Genomic DNA, 16463 nt, shown 5'->3' with positions numbered 1-16463 from the left:
CATAATTTCATATGATGCATACTGATATTCAGAAAACAGTTGTGTTGTTATGTTTTCTTTAGGTCAACAAATAGCTTTAAATGGAGCTATGCGATTGTCTTTCGCATGTCATAATGCAGATTAGCTCAGTTGCTACGCATAGTGAACCCCACATCATCCGTATTTCTAGAACCTGGTTAGTGAACCCCACGTAGTGAACCTGTCTTATATCCATACACAAATACTATAATCAAAGGTTCATAGTGAATAAGGCAAGGTTTATTACATGACTTTTCTCCTATATCTAAGCAAAGAGTGCTTATAGTCTATTAATGCAAGTTTAATTAAATTGAGAATCATTTTATTGCATCTTGTCCCATGTTGTATCACTACGTGCACTTTCTTGTATATCTATCTAGATTACATTATTAACCATGTTTTGCTGACCGGATTCTTATATTTCTGTCTAGGCAGGAGATATTTGGAGGATTTTATCCACTCGACCATCAAGGTGATATAAAATTTGAGAGAAGACAAGCTGAAGAACGAGCTCAGTTTTTCCAAGCACAAGGATATTGGCCACTCGGCTTTGAAACTAACAGAGAATATGCAGACATGAAAGTTGGAAAACAAACTCAATCAGTCCAAGCACGGGGACAACATACTTACGCTTCTAAGGAAGAAGAAATTGCTGCAAATGCGAAACGATGGATGAGCGAGGAGGCGATGGTGGCTTTCACAAGATACATTGAGAGCACGTCTGCTCTAAAATGCTTTTTATTGTTGGTACTGTAGAGAACTATGACTAACACTTGTGTCATCTTAGGGACTTGATTATGAATTTGAGGAGCTTGTCCATCAATGTTTTAATATGGAGGATTATTTAACGATATTCCATCACTTCAACTTTACTGTCAAGATAAAGAAGCCTGGCTCAGCTGATTGGATGTCGGCGATGTACTTCGCCGAGGTCAAATCGATATGTATGATAAAACTCTATGCCTGTTATCCTTTGAAGGAAAATCAATATGGTATGGAAACTTTTCACCATATGACTTGTAGTGACCTAAAAAGATTCTAACATTGTGATTTACTTTGGCAGGTGAAAGTTATGCCTGTGAGAACCAAGGAATGGGTGTATTGAGGCACCCGTTAAAAGGGATATACGATATGGGCAGGGAAGATGTAGAACCTCCCTTCTATTATGAGGACAGCGACTCTGATGAATTCGATCCAGCAACAGTCCGGAGTTTATCTTCTGATGATGATATGAGTTGATGATGGCCTTGTCCTTTATTCTAGTACTGTAAGTTAGCTGTAGCTCTCCCCTCAAAAAAAAAGAAAAAAAAGAAAAGAAGTTAGCTGTAGCTCTTGTATGCACTTGATCTGTTGATTCCTAGTTGATTTAAGAATGTATTCCTAGCTCCAGCAGCATCTGAAGAATGTCGAGTAGCAGCGCAGCAATGGTTTGTAACACTGGTATTATGTGTTGTTGGTTCTAATGTCACGCTCGTATTTGCTTTGATGCGACTGGTTTACTCTGCTTTAAATTGTTGCTGTCACAGTCGGTGAACTGCAAGTTCTTATTTACCTTCTTTTTTGGGTATAATTGGCCAAGCAAACGGCCAAACCAGCAGGTTTGCAGAATTGCAGTGGCGGCATGGCCTGGTTGTGCACCACCTGCAGCCAGAGTAGTAGAATCCGATTCTACCTGACCGTCTGCTACTTTGAACTTGACAAGATTTAAACGAGCAAAGAAGTCAATCTACCTGACCGGTCATATCCTTCTCTGTTAACAGCCTGCACCTGAGTAGTAGAATCTGATTCTACCATTGCAGAGGACGTTCCGCGCCTGTAGTGACATATAGTCCATTTTTGTGGAGATTGAGTTTTGCTTGGTTTTGTTAGAATCTGGTTGTAAATTTTTTTCAGATGTCTTTTATCGTCGGAAATTTTGAATATAAAATTTAGAACCTTTTTTTTGCGGGGTCAAAAGGAATTTCATTGCTCAACTTGGAGGAAGATCCTCCATACAAAGTTCCAGTACATTAGCAGGTCCTGATTTTAACCATACGGCAGTCCTAGCTTCTACTCGACCAAATTCACCTAGTCTATGCCCAACACGGTTTTGTCTCCTACTAATATGAGCAATTGAGCTTCCCCTTTCACCAAGAAGTCTCTTAGCTTCAGTAATCATCATCGCATGTTGCGATTTATCATCAGTCATTGACTGGATAGCCTGCACAGCAATCAGGCTGTCCATCTCCACGTCCACAGGCAAAGGAGACCATTGCATAGCAAAATTGAGGCCCTCGAGACAAGCCACCAACTCTGCTTGCAAGGGATCTGCATAGAAGAGAAGGTTTCTGCATGCCGGAAAAATGATCGCTCCATTGCTGTCCCTCAAGATCATGCCTGCACCCGCACCACCAGAGGCGGGGCAGTAGGAACCGTCGACGTTCAGTTTAACACGCCCAGGAGCTGGGCCTGCCACATGCTGTCTGGCACTGGTGCGTTCTCCTGATGCCTTGCCGGTGCCATCCTTGCAGCGGGCGCAAGCACCATCTTGCCCTTCATGTGATTACCGTCCGGGTTTCGCTGGATAGCAGCCAGGGATGCTTCATTGCTGAGCAGAAACCGGTATGATACCTCCACTGGGGGAGGCCTCTTCTCATGGACGATTTCATTGCTGATATGCCAAGCGTGCCACAACACCATAAGGACCGTCACGCGATCATCAGCCTGCATGGGGTACAACACGTCGAACAGCCACTCAATACCCGTCGGCCTTACAGAATTTAGGTCCGGCAAGCTCCAATGTTTCTCCATGGCTCGCCACAGTTCCACAGCACGGGGGCATCTTTGGTGGAGCAGGTGTTAGAGGTACGACAAGCAAATCAAATGACGAAGGTCAAAATCAACACATGAGACACGAGGATTTAACGTGGAAAACCCCAGATCGTAGAAGGTATGTGTCGATCCGCCTAGCGATCCGGACGTGTTTTCTCCCGTAATCCGGAGACAAATATGGGGGGCTTTGCGGGCGTCTGGACAACACTGACGCCCGCTTCAGACCATCCTGATCCCACCCCAACCCCCTATACCTTGCCAGCGCGTGTTCCCGTCTGGTGCCAGCTGCACGCATTTATGCCGTTGTAGAGCGGCCGCTTCACATTGAAGCCGGATCAGAGCGTACGCAACCTCTCACTGCCTCTACCATTGAAACGGCACGCCGGTCGAGGGCGCCGCCTGCTGCACGCTCAGGTGAGCACGCCTCCTCGTCGCATCCAAATGGCTGAAGTCTGCCCACTGTCCTCTATTAACCCACCCGTGTGATGAGATACCTACTTCGGTCACACGTCCGTTCTCGAGGTGGCCATCATTATTCACAAGTCGGTTGGCTCCTCACATCCGCTCGCTATTTAAACGGTGCGAGACGCCCGACAAGAACCGCACCACACCTTCGCTCTCCATTTCCTCCTTTAACATTTTCCTCCATGGCATCCGACGAGTCTCTACTCTTATAAAAAGCAGAGTTGGTGATGATGGTGTGCCTGCCATCCTGCAATATAGACTGTCCGATCTATATCTAAGGGATAGGAAGGAAACTATGACAATTTACCTGCACTCCTCTCCACATTTGCAGATAATACCTTCCCTTGTTCATCCTTTTCTCCCACAAGATCTTAATGTTCCGTGCAACGCACGGGCATCTTGCTAGTAGGAAGAAAAATTCTCCAACATAAAAGCTGGCGAGCCAGCCAACTGTCTGTTCCACCTCCATCGGCGTTCCAGGCCGTTGCAGGCCAGCTCGCGGAGGCTGAAGCTCCACGCCGGCGCGTGGTTCAGCTTGCCGAGGAGTGGCGAGTTGCTCCAGGCCGGCAGGAGGGGTGGGGGATGGCAGCACGAACATCTTGGCTGTCGTGGATGACGTCGTGTCGTACGGTGCCTCCCGTGCCTGCGATCCCTCCATCCATCGTCAACGCGCGCGTAACCGCGCCCTACCGATGGAGAAAGAAGCCGGCTACGCAGACATTGACGAGACGATGCCCAGAACGCCCACGGCCGCCGCCATCATCAAGGAGAAGTAACACGGGAGGCCACCGCCGCTTGGGTCCCATGAAGGCCACCGCCGAGGCGACGCCGATGTCTTGCCCTCTCGAAGGCCATCGTCGTCCCTACCCCAAAACCAAGTCTGATCCGGCTAAAGCATCAGCTAGCGGTTCTACTTCGATGAGCCGTGGGGAAGCCATCCGCCCTTTGTGCTGAAGCATATACCTTCGTGGCTCATGCCTGCTGGGCAGGGGAAGGACAATGGAGATCCGCCGTGGCTGGTCGTAGATTAGTCAAAGGTATCCATGTCATCAGAATGGATATCCGCGCGTGAAGAAAGAAGCCGGCTATGTGGACATTGACGAGACGACGCCCAGCACGCCCGTGGCCGCCGCCATCATCGAGGAGAAGTAGAACACGGGAGGCCACCGCCGAGGCGACGCCGGTGTCTTGCCCTCTCGAAGGCCACCGTCGCCCCTTTCCCCAAAACCAACTCTGATCTGGGCAGCATAGGCACCCTTCCTCTCCGGCTAAAGCATCAACCGGCGGTTCTACTTCGATGAGCCGTGGGGAAGCCAGTCGCCCTTTGTGCTGAAGCATATACCTTCGTGGCTCGCCCCTACTGGGCAGGGGGACGACAATGAAGATCCGTCGTGGCTGGCCATGGATTAGTCAAAGGTATCCATGTCGTCGGAATGGATATCCGCCTGCACCGGCCGTAGACTAGTTTTTATCTTAGTCCAGTATCATTTTAAGTTAAAAATATGTCCAAAATATAATGAATTTCGTCCCATTCGTATGAAATCCGCCGTGTTTGCATGTATTTTGTCTGGTTAGTTCAAAGAGTGGTTAAATGTATGCGGGCAGTGTTGGCTGGTGGCCTCCCGCAACTGTGTCCGCGAACTGCCCCCCCCCCCCTTGCCAGCAGATGGATGAGGAAGAAAATTTGTGGGCCGCCGTTGGAGATGCCCTTAGAAACGCATAGGATTTACAACTGCTCAACTTATCCCGTCCGACGGCTTACAAAGGATATATATATATATATATAACACATGTGATCTAGGTCAATACTGATCCATCGGCCCAAGCCTACCAACGAGGGGCCTAACTCCGCTCGCTCGTCAGAAGTTGTCTTTATCTTTATACTCCCTCTGTTCCATAATGTAGTGCATATATATTTTTTAAAATGTCAAACTTCGTAAACTTTGATCAAGTTATAGAGAAAAATATTTAATCTACAATACCAAATTTATGAAATATGAAACAACATCTTGTGATGAATCTAATGATATATATATTTGACATTCTAATTGTAAATATTTTTCTCCATGAACTTGGACAAAGTTTGGGAGGTTTGATATTTGAAAAAAAAAATGCACTACATTATGGGAACAGAGGGATTACTTGAATTTGGATCACAATATAAAAATAGGGATAGGGTGTGCGTGTGTATGATTATAGGGGTGAATATATGTGTATGTATAACCGTCTGAGTATATATACCATGTTAAAAAGAACAAGAAATTCGTTTTTTTTTTCTCACACACAGACAGTCCAGCGAAGCGAACGAAAGAAACCGAGGTGGGCCAGCGATTGAAGCCCAACATCCGTCGCTAGGCTGAGGGACACGTTTCCGTTTTTTTTTTTTTTTTTTTTTTTTTGAGAATCGACCCGTTTCCTAGTCTGTTCCGGGCGTTAAAGCGTGGAATAGGAGGTCTCCTCCTCCCTATAGTTAGAAAACAAAACAAAAAGTGTTCATCGCCTAAATTGCTGGAGAGACCCAACCAAAGTTTCACCGCATAACTCCTTTCTCCTAGGTTGTCCTCCGCCGGCTCCTCGCGATGGCCGGCGGCCGACCCCCTTCACCTCCCGCCGGCTCTCCGGCGTCCTCTTCGAACGAAAATGAAACTGGGTGAGATTCCCTCCCCCTCACCTCCCTGCCATTGTTTGTTTTCTTTTAGTTTGTGAACTAGCTCAATCAACGGTGAGACACAGCCTCGGTCCCAGGGAGTATTCAAAGCAGAGTAAACCAGTCACATCAAAGCAAATACGAGTGTGTGGCGAATCAATCTGTGTGTTCAATATCCGTTTGAAATCACAGTGTATTAACTATTTTGTTGCCCTGTCCTTCTCATGGAAAAAAACAGATAATGCCAACAAATCCTAGCTATATTTCCACCACCCTCACCATAATAGTCACTGACACATTATCGTGCTTGTTTTCATCAGGGCTCGGGAGCATGTCGAGGAGGTGAGCAGCATTGAGCTTGGGGGTGCAAGCAAGGATCTGTCTAAGTTTGAGACCCTCACGCTGAACGACACACCTCACACACTTGAATCAGCTGACGAGTATGTCCATCTTTATTTTGTCCTTCCTTTTCGTAAGTTAATAATTGTTTGTTTTGGGTACTTTTTATGACCCGTATGGTTGCACTAATAGGTAGCAAATTGTTTGACATTGACTAAAGCATGGAGGTAAATCAATTGTGACCTAGGGTGGTGATGCATGCTGAAACAGTCGATTCATAATTTCATATGATGCATACTGATATTCTGAAAACGGTCGTGTTGTTATGTTTCTTTAGGTCAACAAATAGCTTTAATTGGAGCTATGTGATCGTCTTCCGCATGTCATAATTCAGAATAGCTCAGTTGATAGGCATAGTGAACCCCACATCATCTGTATTTCTAGAACCTGGTTAGTAAACTCCGTGTAGTGAACTTGTATTATATCCATACAAGAATACTATAATCAAAGGTTCAAAGTGAATAAAGCAAGGTTTATTACAAGACTTCTCTCCTATATCTAAGCAAACAGTGCTTTGGTTCAAAGTGAATAAAGCAAGCTCGGTTTATTACAAGACTTCTCTCCTATATCTAAGCAAAGAGTGCTTTGTTTATTAATGCAATTTTAATTAAATTGAGAATCAGTTTATTACATCTTGTCCCATGTTGTCTCGTATATCTATCTAGACCACATTATGAACCATGTTTTGCTGACCGGATTCTGATATTTCTATCCAGGCAGGGGATAATTGGAGAATTTTATCCACTTGACCATGAAGGTGATATAGATTTTGAGATTAGACAAGATGAAGAACGAGCTCAATTTTTCCAAGCACAAGGATATTGGCCACTCGACTTTGAAACTATTAGAGAATATGCAGACATGCAAGTTGAAAAACAAACCCAATCAGTCCAAGCACGAGGACAACATACTTATGCTTCTAAGAAAGAAGAAATTGCTGCAAATGCGAAACGATGGATGAGCGAGGAGGCGATGGTGGCTTTCAAAAGATACATTGAGAGCAAAGATGATCTTAAGGTTCTCCACGCCCGCCCTGAAATCCTCTTTATTGTTGGGACGTAGAGAACTATGACTAACATTTGTTTCATCTTAGGGAGTTGATTATGAATTTGACGAGCTTGTCCATCAATGTTTTAGTGTGGAGAATTATTTAAAGATATTTCATCACTTCAACTTTACTGTCAAGATAAAGAAGCCTGGCTTAGTTGATTGGACATCGGTGATGTACTTCGCCGAGGTCAAATCAATATGTATGATAAAACTATATGCCTGTTATCCTTTGGAGCAAGATCGATATGGTATGGAAAATTTTCACCTTATGACTTGTAGTGACCTAAAAAGATTCTAACATTGTGATTTACTTTGGCAGGTGAATGTTATGCATGTAAGAAGCAAGGAATGGGTGTATTGAGGCACCCATTAAAAGGGATATATGATATGGGCAGGGAAGATATACAATTTCCCTTCTATTGTGAGGACAGCGACTCTGATGTATTCGATCCAACAACGGGAGGGAGTGAATCTTCTGATGAGGATATGAGTTGATGATGGCCTTGGTCTTTATTCTAGTACTGTAAGTTAGCTGTAGCTCTTGTATGCTCTTGATCTATTGATTCCTAGTTGATTTGAGAATGCATTCCTAGCTCCAGCAGCATCTGAAGAATGTCGAGTAGCAGCGCAGCAATGTTTTGTCACACTAGTATTATACGCGTTGTTGGTTCTAATGTCACGCTCGTATTTGCTTTGATGCGACTGGTTTACTCTGCTTTAAATTCTTGCTGTCACGGTTGGTGAACTGCAAGTTCTTATTTACCTTTTTTTTGTATAATTGGCATTCCGTTCACCAAAGCAACTGGCGAAACCAGTAGGTTTACAGTGGTCGCATGGCCTGGTTGTGCACCACCTGTAGCTAGACAGTCTGCTACTTTGAACTTGATAAGATTTAAACGAGCAGAGCATTGTTGAATTGCAAGGCTCCTATGATGTTGGCTTTTTCTCCAGAGCATTGTTCCAACTGAACTTTAGCACGAAGATTTTCCCGCCGATGGTAGGATACAGTATCAGGCCGGCTTCAGTGATGGAGCGGCAGCAACGGCTCACCTTCGGCTTCTGGAGATTGAGTTTTGCTTGGCTTTGTTAGAACCTTGTTGTAACTTTTTTTCAGCCGAAAATAAAAAAAATCTTGTTTTTTCAGATGTCTTCCATCGTTGGAAATTTTCAATATAAATCCAGAACCTTATTTGCGAAAAAATATGCTTTTTTCTTGACATTTCAACTGATGTTACAAGAAATTCGATTTTTGTTTTGCTCACACACGAGATAGTCCAGCGAACGAAAGAAACGGAGGTGGGCCAGAGATTGAGGCCCAACACCCGTCCCTACGCTGAGGTGCACGTTTCCTAGTCTTTTTTTTTTTGAGACTACGTTTCCGAGTCTGTTACGCGTGGAATAGGAGGTCTCCTCGGCACCCTAGAAAGCAAAATGAAAAGTGCGCATCGCCTAAATTGCGGGAGAGACCCAAACCAAGTTTCGCATAACTCCTTTCTCCTTCACCTCAAAAAAAAAAAAAACTCCTTTCTCCTATTGTCTTGTCCTCCGCCGGCTCCTCGCGATGGCCGGCGACCGATCCCCTTCACCTCCCGCCGGCTCTCCGGCTTCCAGTTCGAGTGAAACTGGAACTCGGTCAGATTCTCCCCCCCGCCTTCACCTCCCTGCCATTGTTTATTTTCTTTTACTTTGTGAACTGGCTCAATCAACAGTGAGATAGTGGCCTCAAGTTTAATTGCGTCCCAGTCCCAGGGACGTGCTGATCGTATCGGCTCCTTGGGAGTCTTATTTTTTCACAGACATGTATCTCTGTCAAAAACTATTGTTGGCGGTGAGTCAGTTTTGTACTACTTCCTAAGTCTTTGTAAAGATTTTACTATGAACTACTCCCTCCGTTCCGAAATAATTGTCTTTCTAGCCATCTCAAATGGACTACAACATACGGATGTATGTAGACATGTTTTAGAGTGTAGATTCATTCATTTTGCTCTGTATATAGTTATTTGTTGAAATCTCTAAAAAGACAATTATTTCGAAACGGAGGGAGTACATACGAATGTATATAGACGTAGTTTAGAATGTAGATTCACTCATTTTGCTCCGTATGTAGTCTTTTATCGGTATCTCTAAAAAGACTTGTATTTGGGAATGGAGGGAGTAGTTGTTTATTTTGATATACTATATGGTTGTAGTTTTTGTTTATACAGGAACTGGTTGTCAACTACAACCAGTTGGCTGTGCTCAGCTTTGCACCCAGCCTGCCATCTGGGTTCCATTGTTGGGCCCCGCAAATGTGTGCACCTGGGTTGTTTCCTCTGAATCAATATGCCACAGGGGCTAGTCCCTGTTTTGGTTGGTCAAATTAAATTTGTTGCATTGTATTTCTCATGAGAAAAACAGAAAAGGCCAACAAATCCTAGCTATGTTTCTACATCTTCGTCGTAATAGTCACCTCACACATCATCGTGCTTGTTTTGATCAGGGTCCCGGAGCGTGTGGAGGAGGTGAGCAGCCGTGAGCTTGAGACCCTGACGCTGAATGACACATCTCACACACTTGAATCAGCTGAGGGGTATGTCCATCTTTATTTTGTCCTTCCTTTCGTAAGTTAACAACTGGTTTGTTGAAATGTTGGGTACTTTTTATGACCCGTATGGCTGCACTAATGGCCCATATGGTTGTACAATGGGTACTTGTTGGGTGTGTTTGGTAACAATCTCACCCTAGCATGGTTGTTCTCTCCTGAGACTGGTGGCATGTATCCATATCTGATAGATTTGGTTACCTTCTCCTTGAGGTGGTGAGGATGCCACCACGATTATGAGATTATGATGGAAAATGAATTATGTAAACAATTGTAGCAAGAATTTGTGGATAATTCGTTTGATTCAAACAACTTCTTCTCAGCATACACACTTTCCTCGTGCATTGAAGATCGATTACTGATATCTGTTTTCCTTAGGACTTTCAAGCTTCAAATTTAGTCACAGTAGACGTTGACTAAAGCATGGATGTAAATTGTTTGGCCTAGGGTGGTGATACATGCTGAAACAGTCGATTCATAATTTCATAATGATGCATACTGATATTCAGAAAAAAGTTGTTGCTGTTATGTTTCTTTAGGTCAACAAATAGCTTTAAATGGAGCTATGCGATTGTCTTTCGCATGTCATAATGCAGATTAGCTCAGTTGCCACGCATAGTGAACCCCACATCATCCGTATTTCTAGAACCTGGTTAGTGAACCCCACGTAGTGAACCTGTCTTATATCCATACACAAATACTATAATCAAAGGTTCATAGTGAATAAGGCAAGGCTTATTACATGACTTTTCTCCTAGATCTAAGCAAAGAGTGCTTATAGTCTATTAATGCAAGTTTAATTAAATTGAGAATCAGTTTATTGCATCTTGTCCCATGTTGTATCACTACGTGAACTTTCTTGTATATCTATCTAGATTACATTATTAACCATGTTTTGCTGACGGATTCTTATATTTCTGTCTAGGCAGGAGATATTTGGAGGATTTTATCCACTCGACCATCAAGGTGATATAAAATTTGAGAGAAGACAAGCTGAAGAACGAGCTCAATTTTTCCAAGCACAAGGATATTGCCCACTCGACTTTGAAACTAACAAAGAATATGCAAACATGAAAGTTGGAAAACAAACTCAATCAGTCCAAGCACGGGGACAACATACTTACGCTTCTAAGGAAGAAGAAATTGCTGCAAATGCGAAACGATGGATGAGCGAGGAGGCGATGGTGGCTTTCACAAGTACATTGAGAGCAAAGATGATCTTAAGGTTCTCCACGTCTGCTCTAAAATGCTTTTTATTGTTGGGACTATAGAGAACTATGACTAACACTTGTTTCATCTTAGGGACTTGATTATGAATTTGACGAGCTTGTCCATCAATGTTTTAATATGGAGGATTATTTAACGATATTCCATCACTTCAACTTTACTGTCAAGATAAAGAAGCCTGGCTCAGCTGATTGGATGTCGGCGATGTACTTCGCCGAGGTCAAATCGATATGTATGATAAAACTCTATGCCTGTTATCCTTTGGAGGAAGATCAATATGGTATGGAAACTTTTCACCTTATGATTTGTAGTGACCTAAAAAGATTCTAACATTGTGATTTACTTTGCCAGGTGAATGTTATGCCTGTGAGAACCAAGGAATGGGTGTATTGAGGCACCCGTTAAAAGGGATATACGATATGGGCAGGGAAGATGTAGAACCTCCCTTATATTATGAGGACAGCGACTCTGATGAATTCGATCCAGCAACAGTCCGGAGTTTATCTTCTGATGATGATATGAGTTGATGATGGCCTTGTCTTTTATTCTAGTACTGTAAGTTAGTTGTAGCTCTCCCCGCAAAAAGAAAAAGTTAGCTGTAGCTCTCCCCGCAAAAAAAAAGAGTTACCTGTAGCTCTTGTATGCTCTTGATCTGTTGATTCCTAGTTGAATTGAGAATGTATTCCTAGCTCCAGCAGCATCTGAAGAATGACGAGTAGCAGCGCAGCAATGGTTTGTACCATTGGTATTATGCGTTGTTGGTTCTAATGTCACGCTCATATTTGCTTTGATGCGACTGGTTTACTCTTCTTTAAATTGTTGCTCTCACGGTCGGTGAACTGCAAGTTCTTATTTACCTTTTTTTTTTGGTATAATTGGCATTCCGTTCACCCAAGCAAACGGCCAAACCAACAGGTTTGCAGAATTGCAGTGGCCGCATGGCCTGGTTATACTTTGAACTTGACAAGATTTAGACGAGCAAAGAAGTCAATCTACCTGACCGGTCATATCCTTCTCTGTTAACAGCCTGCACCATAGTAGTAGAATCCGATTCTACCATTGCAGAGGACGTTCCGCGCCTGTTTTTTTTTTGAACGGTCACCGGGGGGGGGGGGGGGGGGGGGGGGGGGAGAGAGCTTCCCCACCTGAATATATTACCACTCAAAAGAGGATCGAAAAATTACAGCAGTAGTTCAGATTACAACAACAACTGTTAATGAATAGCAGCAGAGAGGAAATTAAGCCATTGCTTAGCAGAGGTATTGTCTTCTTTGTTTTTGAACCGGAAGACCCAGAGGGAGAAATCTGCTACAATGTTACGTATTGTAGTTCTGTGGGGGTGATCCTCATTTCTGAATACGAGAGCATTTCTCGAATCCCATATCTTCCATGCAACAGTCAGAGCGACCGAAGGCCAGATGTTGGGGTTGAGGCCAAGAATCGTAGGGTGTTGGTGCAGATCGTCCAGGGAGGTTGGCGACGGCAGACCCAAGGAGGACCAAACCTGTGTTGCGTAGGAGCAGTTGGAGATGAGATGGAGTGCATCCTCGTGCGGGTCCTGACATCGGGGGCAAGCAGCTGATTGGGCGATATGCTTGTGAAACATGTTGGCTTTCGTGTTTAGCCGATCGCGGAGGAGAAGCCAGGCGAAGATCTTGACTTTGATCGGCACCTTGGAGGCCCAGACAAAGTCGTGGTGGGGATCAGCGTAGTCTTCGGCAAGAATGGAGGAGTAGGCGTTCTTGGCAGAGAATGGCAGCCCATGGGAGAGGGACCGTTCGTCAGATCGATCTACCTGCTGAAAATCCTGCAACAGCAACAGCACACAATCCAACTCGCGAGCAGCAGCATTAGATAGACGGTTCCGCAGGTTCGTTAATAAGCCTTTTTGCCATATTGTAGCCACTAGAACCTTGTCATCCAACGAGTGTGAGTGTAGGTTGGGGAATACTTTATGGAGAGGCGACTGCAGTACCCATGTGTCTAACCAAAAGAAGGTGGAAAGCCCATTGTAAGTGATCACAAATGAGTGCTCAATGAGCAGTGGCAAATTTTTGTTGATAATTTTCCAGAGGAAGGAGGGCCTTGGAGTTTTTGCTAAGATGCCAAGAGGATATTGTTGGTGATACCACTGTGTCCAAGGGACGTTTGGGTTCTGCAAAATCTTGAAGGAGAATTTCATAAGCAAGCAGCGGTTCTGAACATCGAGATTTTTAATGCCTAGACCACCAGTATCTTTCGGTTTGCAAACGTTTTTCCATGCGACTAAACAGCTCGCACCCGTGCAAGTTTCCTCATTAGACCAGAAGAACGCCCTCCGAATGGCGTCAAGTTTTGCTATAATTGACTTAGGTAGACGAAAAACTGACATAAAATAGACTGTTAGAGAGTCTAGGACTGCAGTTAGCAGAGTCAGGCGAGCACCGCGTGAAAGCAGACGCGCTACCCAGCCGAAGAGGAACTTCCAAAAGCTGTCAATGATCGGGTCGAAGGCTGTGAGCGGCAGTTTGGTGGGGGAGAGAGGAAGGCCTAGGTACATTAGTGGAAAGGAGGATAATGAGCATCCAATAGCAGTGGCGATGTTGTTTTGCATGGATGGATCAGTGGCGATGGTGAGGAGTGCCGTTTTTTGGAAGTTGATAAGCAGCCCTGTTGCAAGGGCAAAATCGTGGAGTGATTGTTTTAGGGTTAAGGTGGCTGCATCGTTAGCAGCAGCGATGATAAGGGTATCGTCGGCGTATTGCAGAGTCACAGGTGGTTCGTTTGGTCGTAGTGGATGGCAAAGAACATTCTGTTGGAAAGCGCTGGCAATCAATCTTTGGAGGACATCTGCAACGATGATGAACAAGTATGGCGAGAAGGGGTCTCCTTGTCGTAGGCCGCATCAACATTGGATCCAGGGCCCCGAAATGCCATTTAGGAAGATGGCCGTTTTCCCAGTGTAGAGAATGTCTTGGACCTAGGAGCAGAAAATTGGGGGGGAACCCTCGAGCTTGTAGGATTTGAAAGAGGGAGGACCAGTAGATGGAGTCAAAAGCTTTCCTGAAATCAAGCTTGAAGACCATGGTCGGCGCTTTACGCGTGTGGCAAGCACTTAGGATATCAGCTGCATAAATGAAGTTTTCAGCGATGTTGCATCCGTGAAGGAAACCCGTTTGATCATAATGAATGAGCAGTGGGATTAGGGGCTTGACCCTGTTTGTGAGAACTTTGGCAACTGCTTTTGGAGTACAGTTTTGAAGATAGATTGGTCTAAAAGCATCTGGGGACGTTGGCGCCAGGGTTTTGGGAAGGAGAATTATGAAGGCTCGGTTAAAACGTTCAAGTGAAGCCGTTTGATCATGGAAGGCAGAGAAGAATGGTAGTATGAACTGTTTGATATCATTCCAAAATTTTCTGAAGAAGATTGGTCCAAAGCCATCCGGGCCCGGGCTTGCGTTTGCATTCATGGTGAGAAAAGCCTGGTGGATTTCGTCATGTGAGAAGGATTGTGTGAGATCTGAAAGTTGGGGAAGGGGAGAGCGGTATAGCTGCTGTAAACTAAAGTTCCATGTGGCATTTTTTGTATTCCCGATTAGTTGTTGGAAGTAGTTCTTTAGGATATCGGCTTTTTGTTCGTGCAGGAAAACTTCGAAGGAGTTATGAATAAGCAGAGGGATTTTGTTTGAGCGAGAGCGCTGTGTAGCAGAAGCATGGAAGAACCTAGAATTTTTGTCTCCATCGATGGCGACTCTAATCTTCCCCCTTTGTTTCCAAAATGCGATTTTTGTTTGATAGCACATTGCAGCAGGTTAGAGATGAGCAGTCTAGGTTTTTGCTCGAGGGGAGATAGAGGAGTAGTGACATATAGTCCATTTTTGTGGAGATTGAGTTTTGCTTGGTTTTGTTAGAATCTGGTTGTAATTTTTTTCAGATGTCTTTTATCGTCGGAAATTTTGAATATAAAATTCAGAACCTCTTTTTTGCAGGGTTAAAGGGAATTTCATTGCTCAACTTGGAGGAAGATCCTCCATACAAAGTTCCGGTACATTAGCAGGTCCTGATTTTAACCATACGGCAGTCCTAGCTTCTACTCGACCAAATTCAGCTAGTCTATGCCCAACACGGTTTTGTCTCCTACTAATATGAGCAATTGAGCTTTCCCTTTCACCAAGAAGTCTTTTAGCTTCAGTAATCATCATCGCATGTTGCGATTTATCATCAGTCATTAACTGGATAGCCTGCACAGCAATCAGGCTGTCCATCTCCACGTCCATAGGCAAAGGAGACCATTGCATAGCAAAATTGAGGCCCTCGAGACAAGCCGCCAACTCCGCTTGCAAGGAATCTGCACAGAAGAGAAGGTTCCTGCATGCTGAAAAAATGATCGCTCCATTGCTGTCCCTCAAGATCATGCCTGCACCCGCACCACCAGAGGCGGGGCAGTAGGAACCGTCGACGTTCAGTTTAACACGCCCAGGAGCTGGGGCCTGCCACATGCTGTCCGGCACTGGCGCGTTCTCCTGATGCCTTGCCAGTGCCATCCGCGCAGCGGGCGCAAGCACCATCTTGCCCTTCATGTGATCACCGTCCGGGTCTCGCTGGATAGCAGCCAGGGATGCTTCATAGCTGAGCAGAAACCGGCATGATACCTCCACCAGGGGAGGCCTCTTCTCTTTCATTGCTGATATGCCAAGCGCGCCACAACACCATAAGGACCCTCATGCGATCATCAGCCTGCATGGGGTACAACACGTCGAACAAACACTCGATACCTGTCGGCCTTACAGAATTAAGGTCCGGCAAGCTCCAATGTTTCGCCATGGCTCGCCACAGTTCCGCACCACGGGGGCATCTTTGGTGGAGCAGGTGTTAGAGGTACGACAAGCAAATCAAATGACGAAGGTCAAAATCAACACATAAGACACGAGGATTTAACGTGGAAAACCCCAGATCGTGGAAGGTATGTGTCGATCCGCCTAGCGATCCGGACGTGTTTTCTCCCGCAAACCGGAGACAAATATGGGGGGCTTTGCGGGCGTCTGGACAACACTGACGCCTGCTTCGGACCATCCTGACCCACCCAAACCCCCTCTACCTTGCCAGCGCGTGTTCCCGTCTGGCACCAGCTGCACGCATTCATGCCGTTGTAGAGCGGACGCTTCACATTGAAGCCGGATCAGAGCGTACGCAACCTCTCACTGCCTCTACCATTGAAACGGCATGCCGGCCGAGGGCGCCGCCTGCTGCACGCTCAGCTGAGCACGCCTCCTCGTCGCATTCAAA

At 45.1% G+C, this 16463-nt stretch overlaps 1 protein-coding gene across 2 annotated transcripts; it reads left to right on the top strand.

Moving 5' to 3' along the window:
* Nucleotides 1–5751: 5751 nt before the first annotated feature.
* Nucleotides 5752–11917, top strand: LOC123156762 (uncharacterized). Of its 2 annotated transcripts, XR_006478387.1 has the most exons (9): nucleotides 5752–5944; nucleotides 6262–6381; nucleotides 7057–7357; nucleotides 7434–7638; nucleotides 7710–7913; nucleotides 9870–9959; nucleotides 10897–11196; nucleotides 11274–11478; nucleotides 11550–11917. XR_006478387.1 is itself a non-coding variant. In XM_044574939.1 (5 exons), the coding sequence occupies exons 1-5, from the start codon at nucleotides 5874–5876 to the stop codon at nucleotides 7883–7885; spliced, it is 873 nt and encodes a 290-aa protein (XP_044430874.1). In that variant the 5' UTR covers nucleotides 5752–5873; the 3' UTR covers nucleotides 7886–8298. The 2 variants fall into 2 exon arrangements, 1 of the variants encoding a protein (XP_044430874.1); XM_044574939.1 differs by lacking the exons at nucleotides 9870–9959; nucleotides 10897–11196; nucleotides 11274–11478; nucleotides 11550–11917 and having other exon boundaries at nucleotides 7710–8298.
* Nucleotides 11918–16463: the final 4546 nt, after the last annotated feature.

The sequence above is a fragment of the Triticum aestivum genome, chromosome 7B, assembly GCF_018294505.1.
Source record: "Triticum aestivum cultivar Chinese Spring chromosome 7B, IWGSC CS RefSeq v2.1, whole genome shotgun sequence".
In the NCBI taxonomy this organism is placed as follows: Eukaryota; Viridiplantae; Streptophyta; class Magnoliopsida; order Poales; family Poaceae; genus Triticum; species Triticum aestivum.
Note: the sequence above shows the minus strand (reverse complement) of the source record. Positions and strands in the feature narration are given on the sequence as shown.

What these genes read in the sequence shown, in the direction of transcription:
- LOC123156762 (XM_044574939.1), top strand. Translation starts at nt 5,874, where the DNA reads ATGGCCGGCGGCCGACCCCCTTCACCTCCCGCCGGCTCTCCGGCGTCC. An exon ending in TCGAACGAAAATGAAACTGG is followed by an intron (nt 5,945 to 6,261) that starts GTGAGATTCCCT and finishes TGTTTTCATCAG; the next exon opens with GGCTCGGGAGCATGTCGAGG. An exon ending in ACACTTGAATCAGCTGACGA is followed by an intron (nt 6,382 to 7,056) that starts GTATGTCCATCT and finishes ATTTCTATCCAG; the next exon opens with GCAGGGGATAATTGGAGAAT.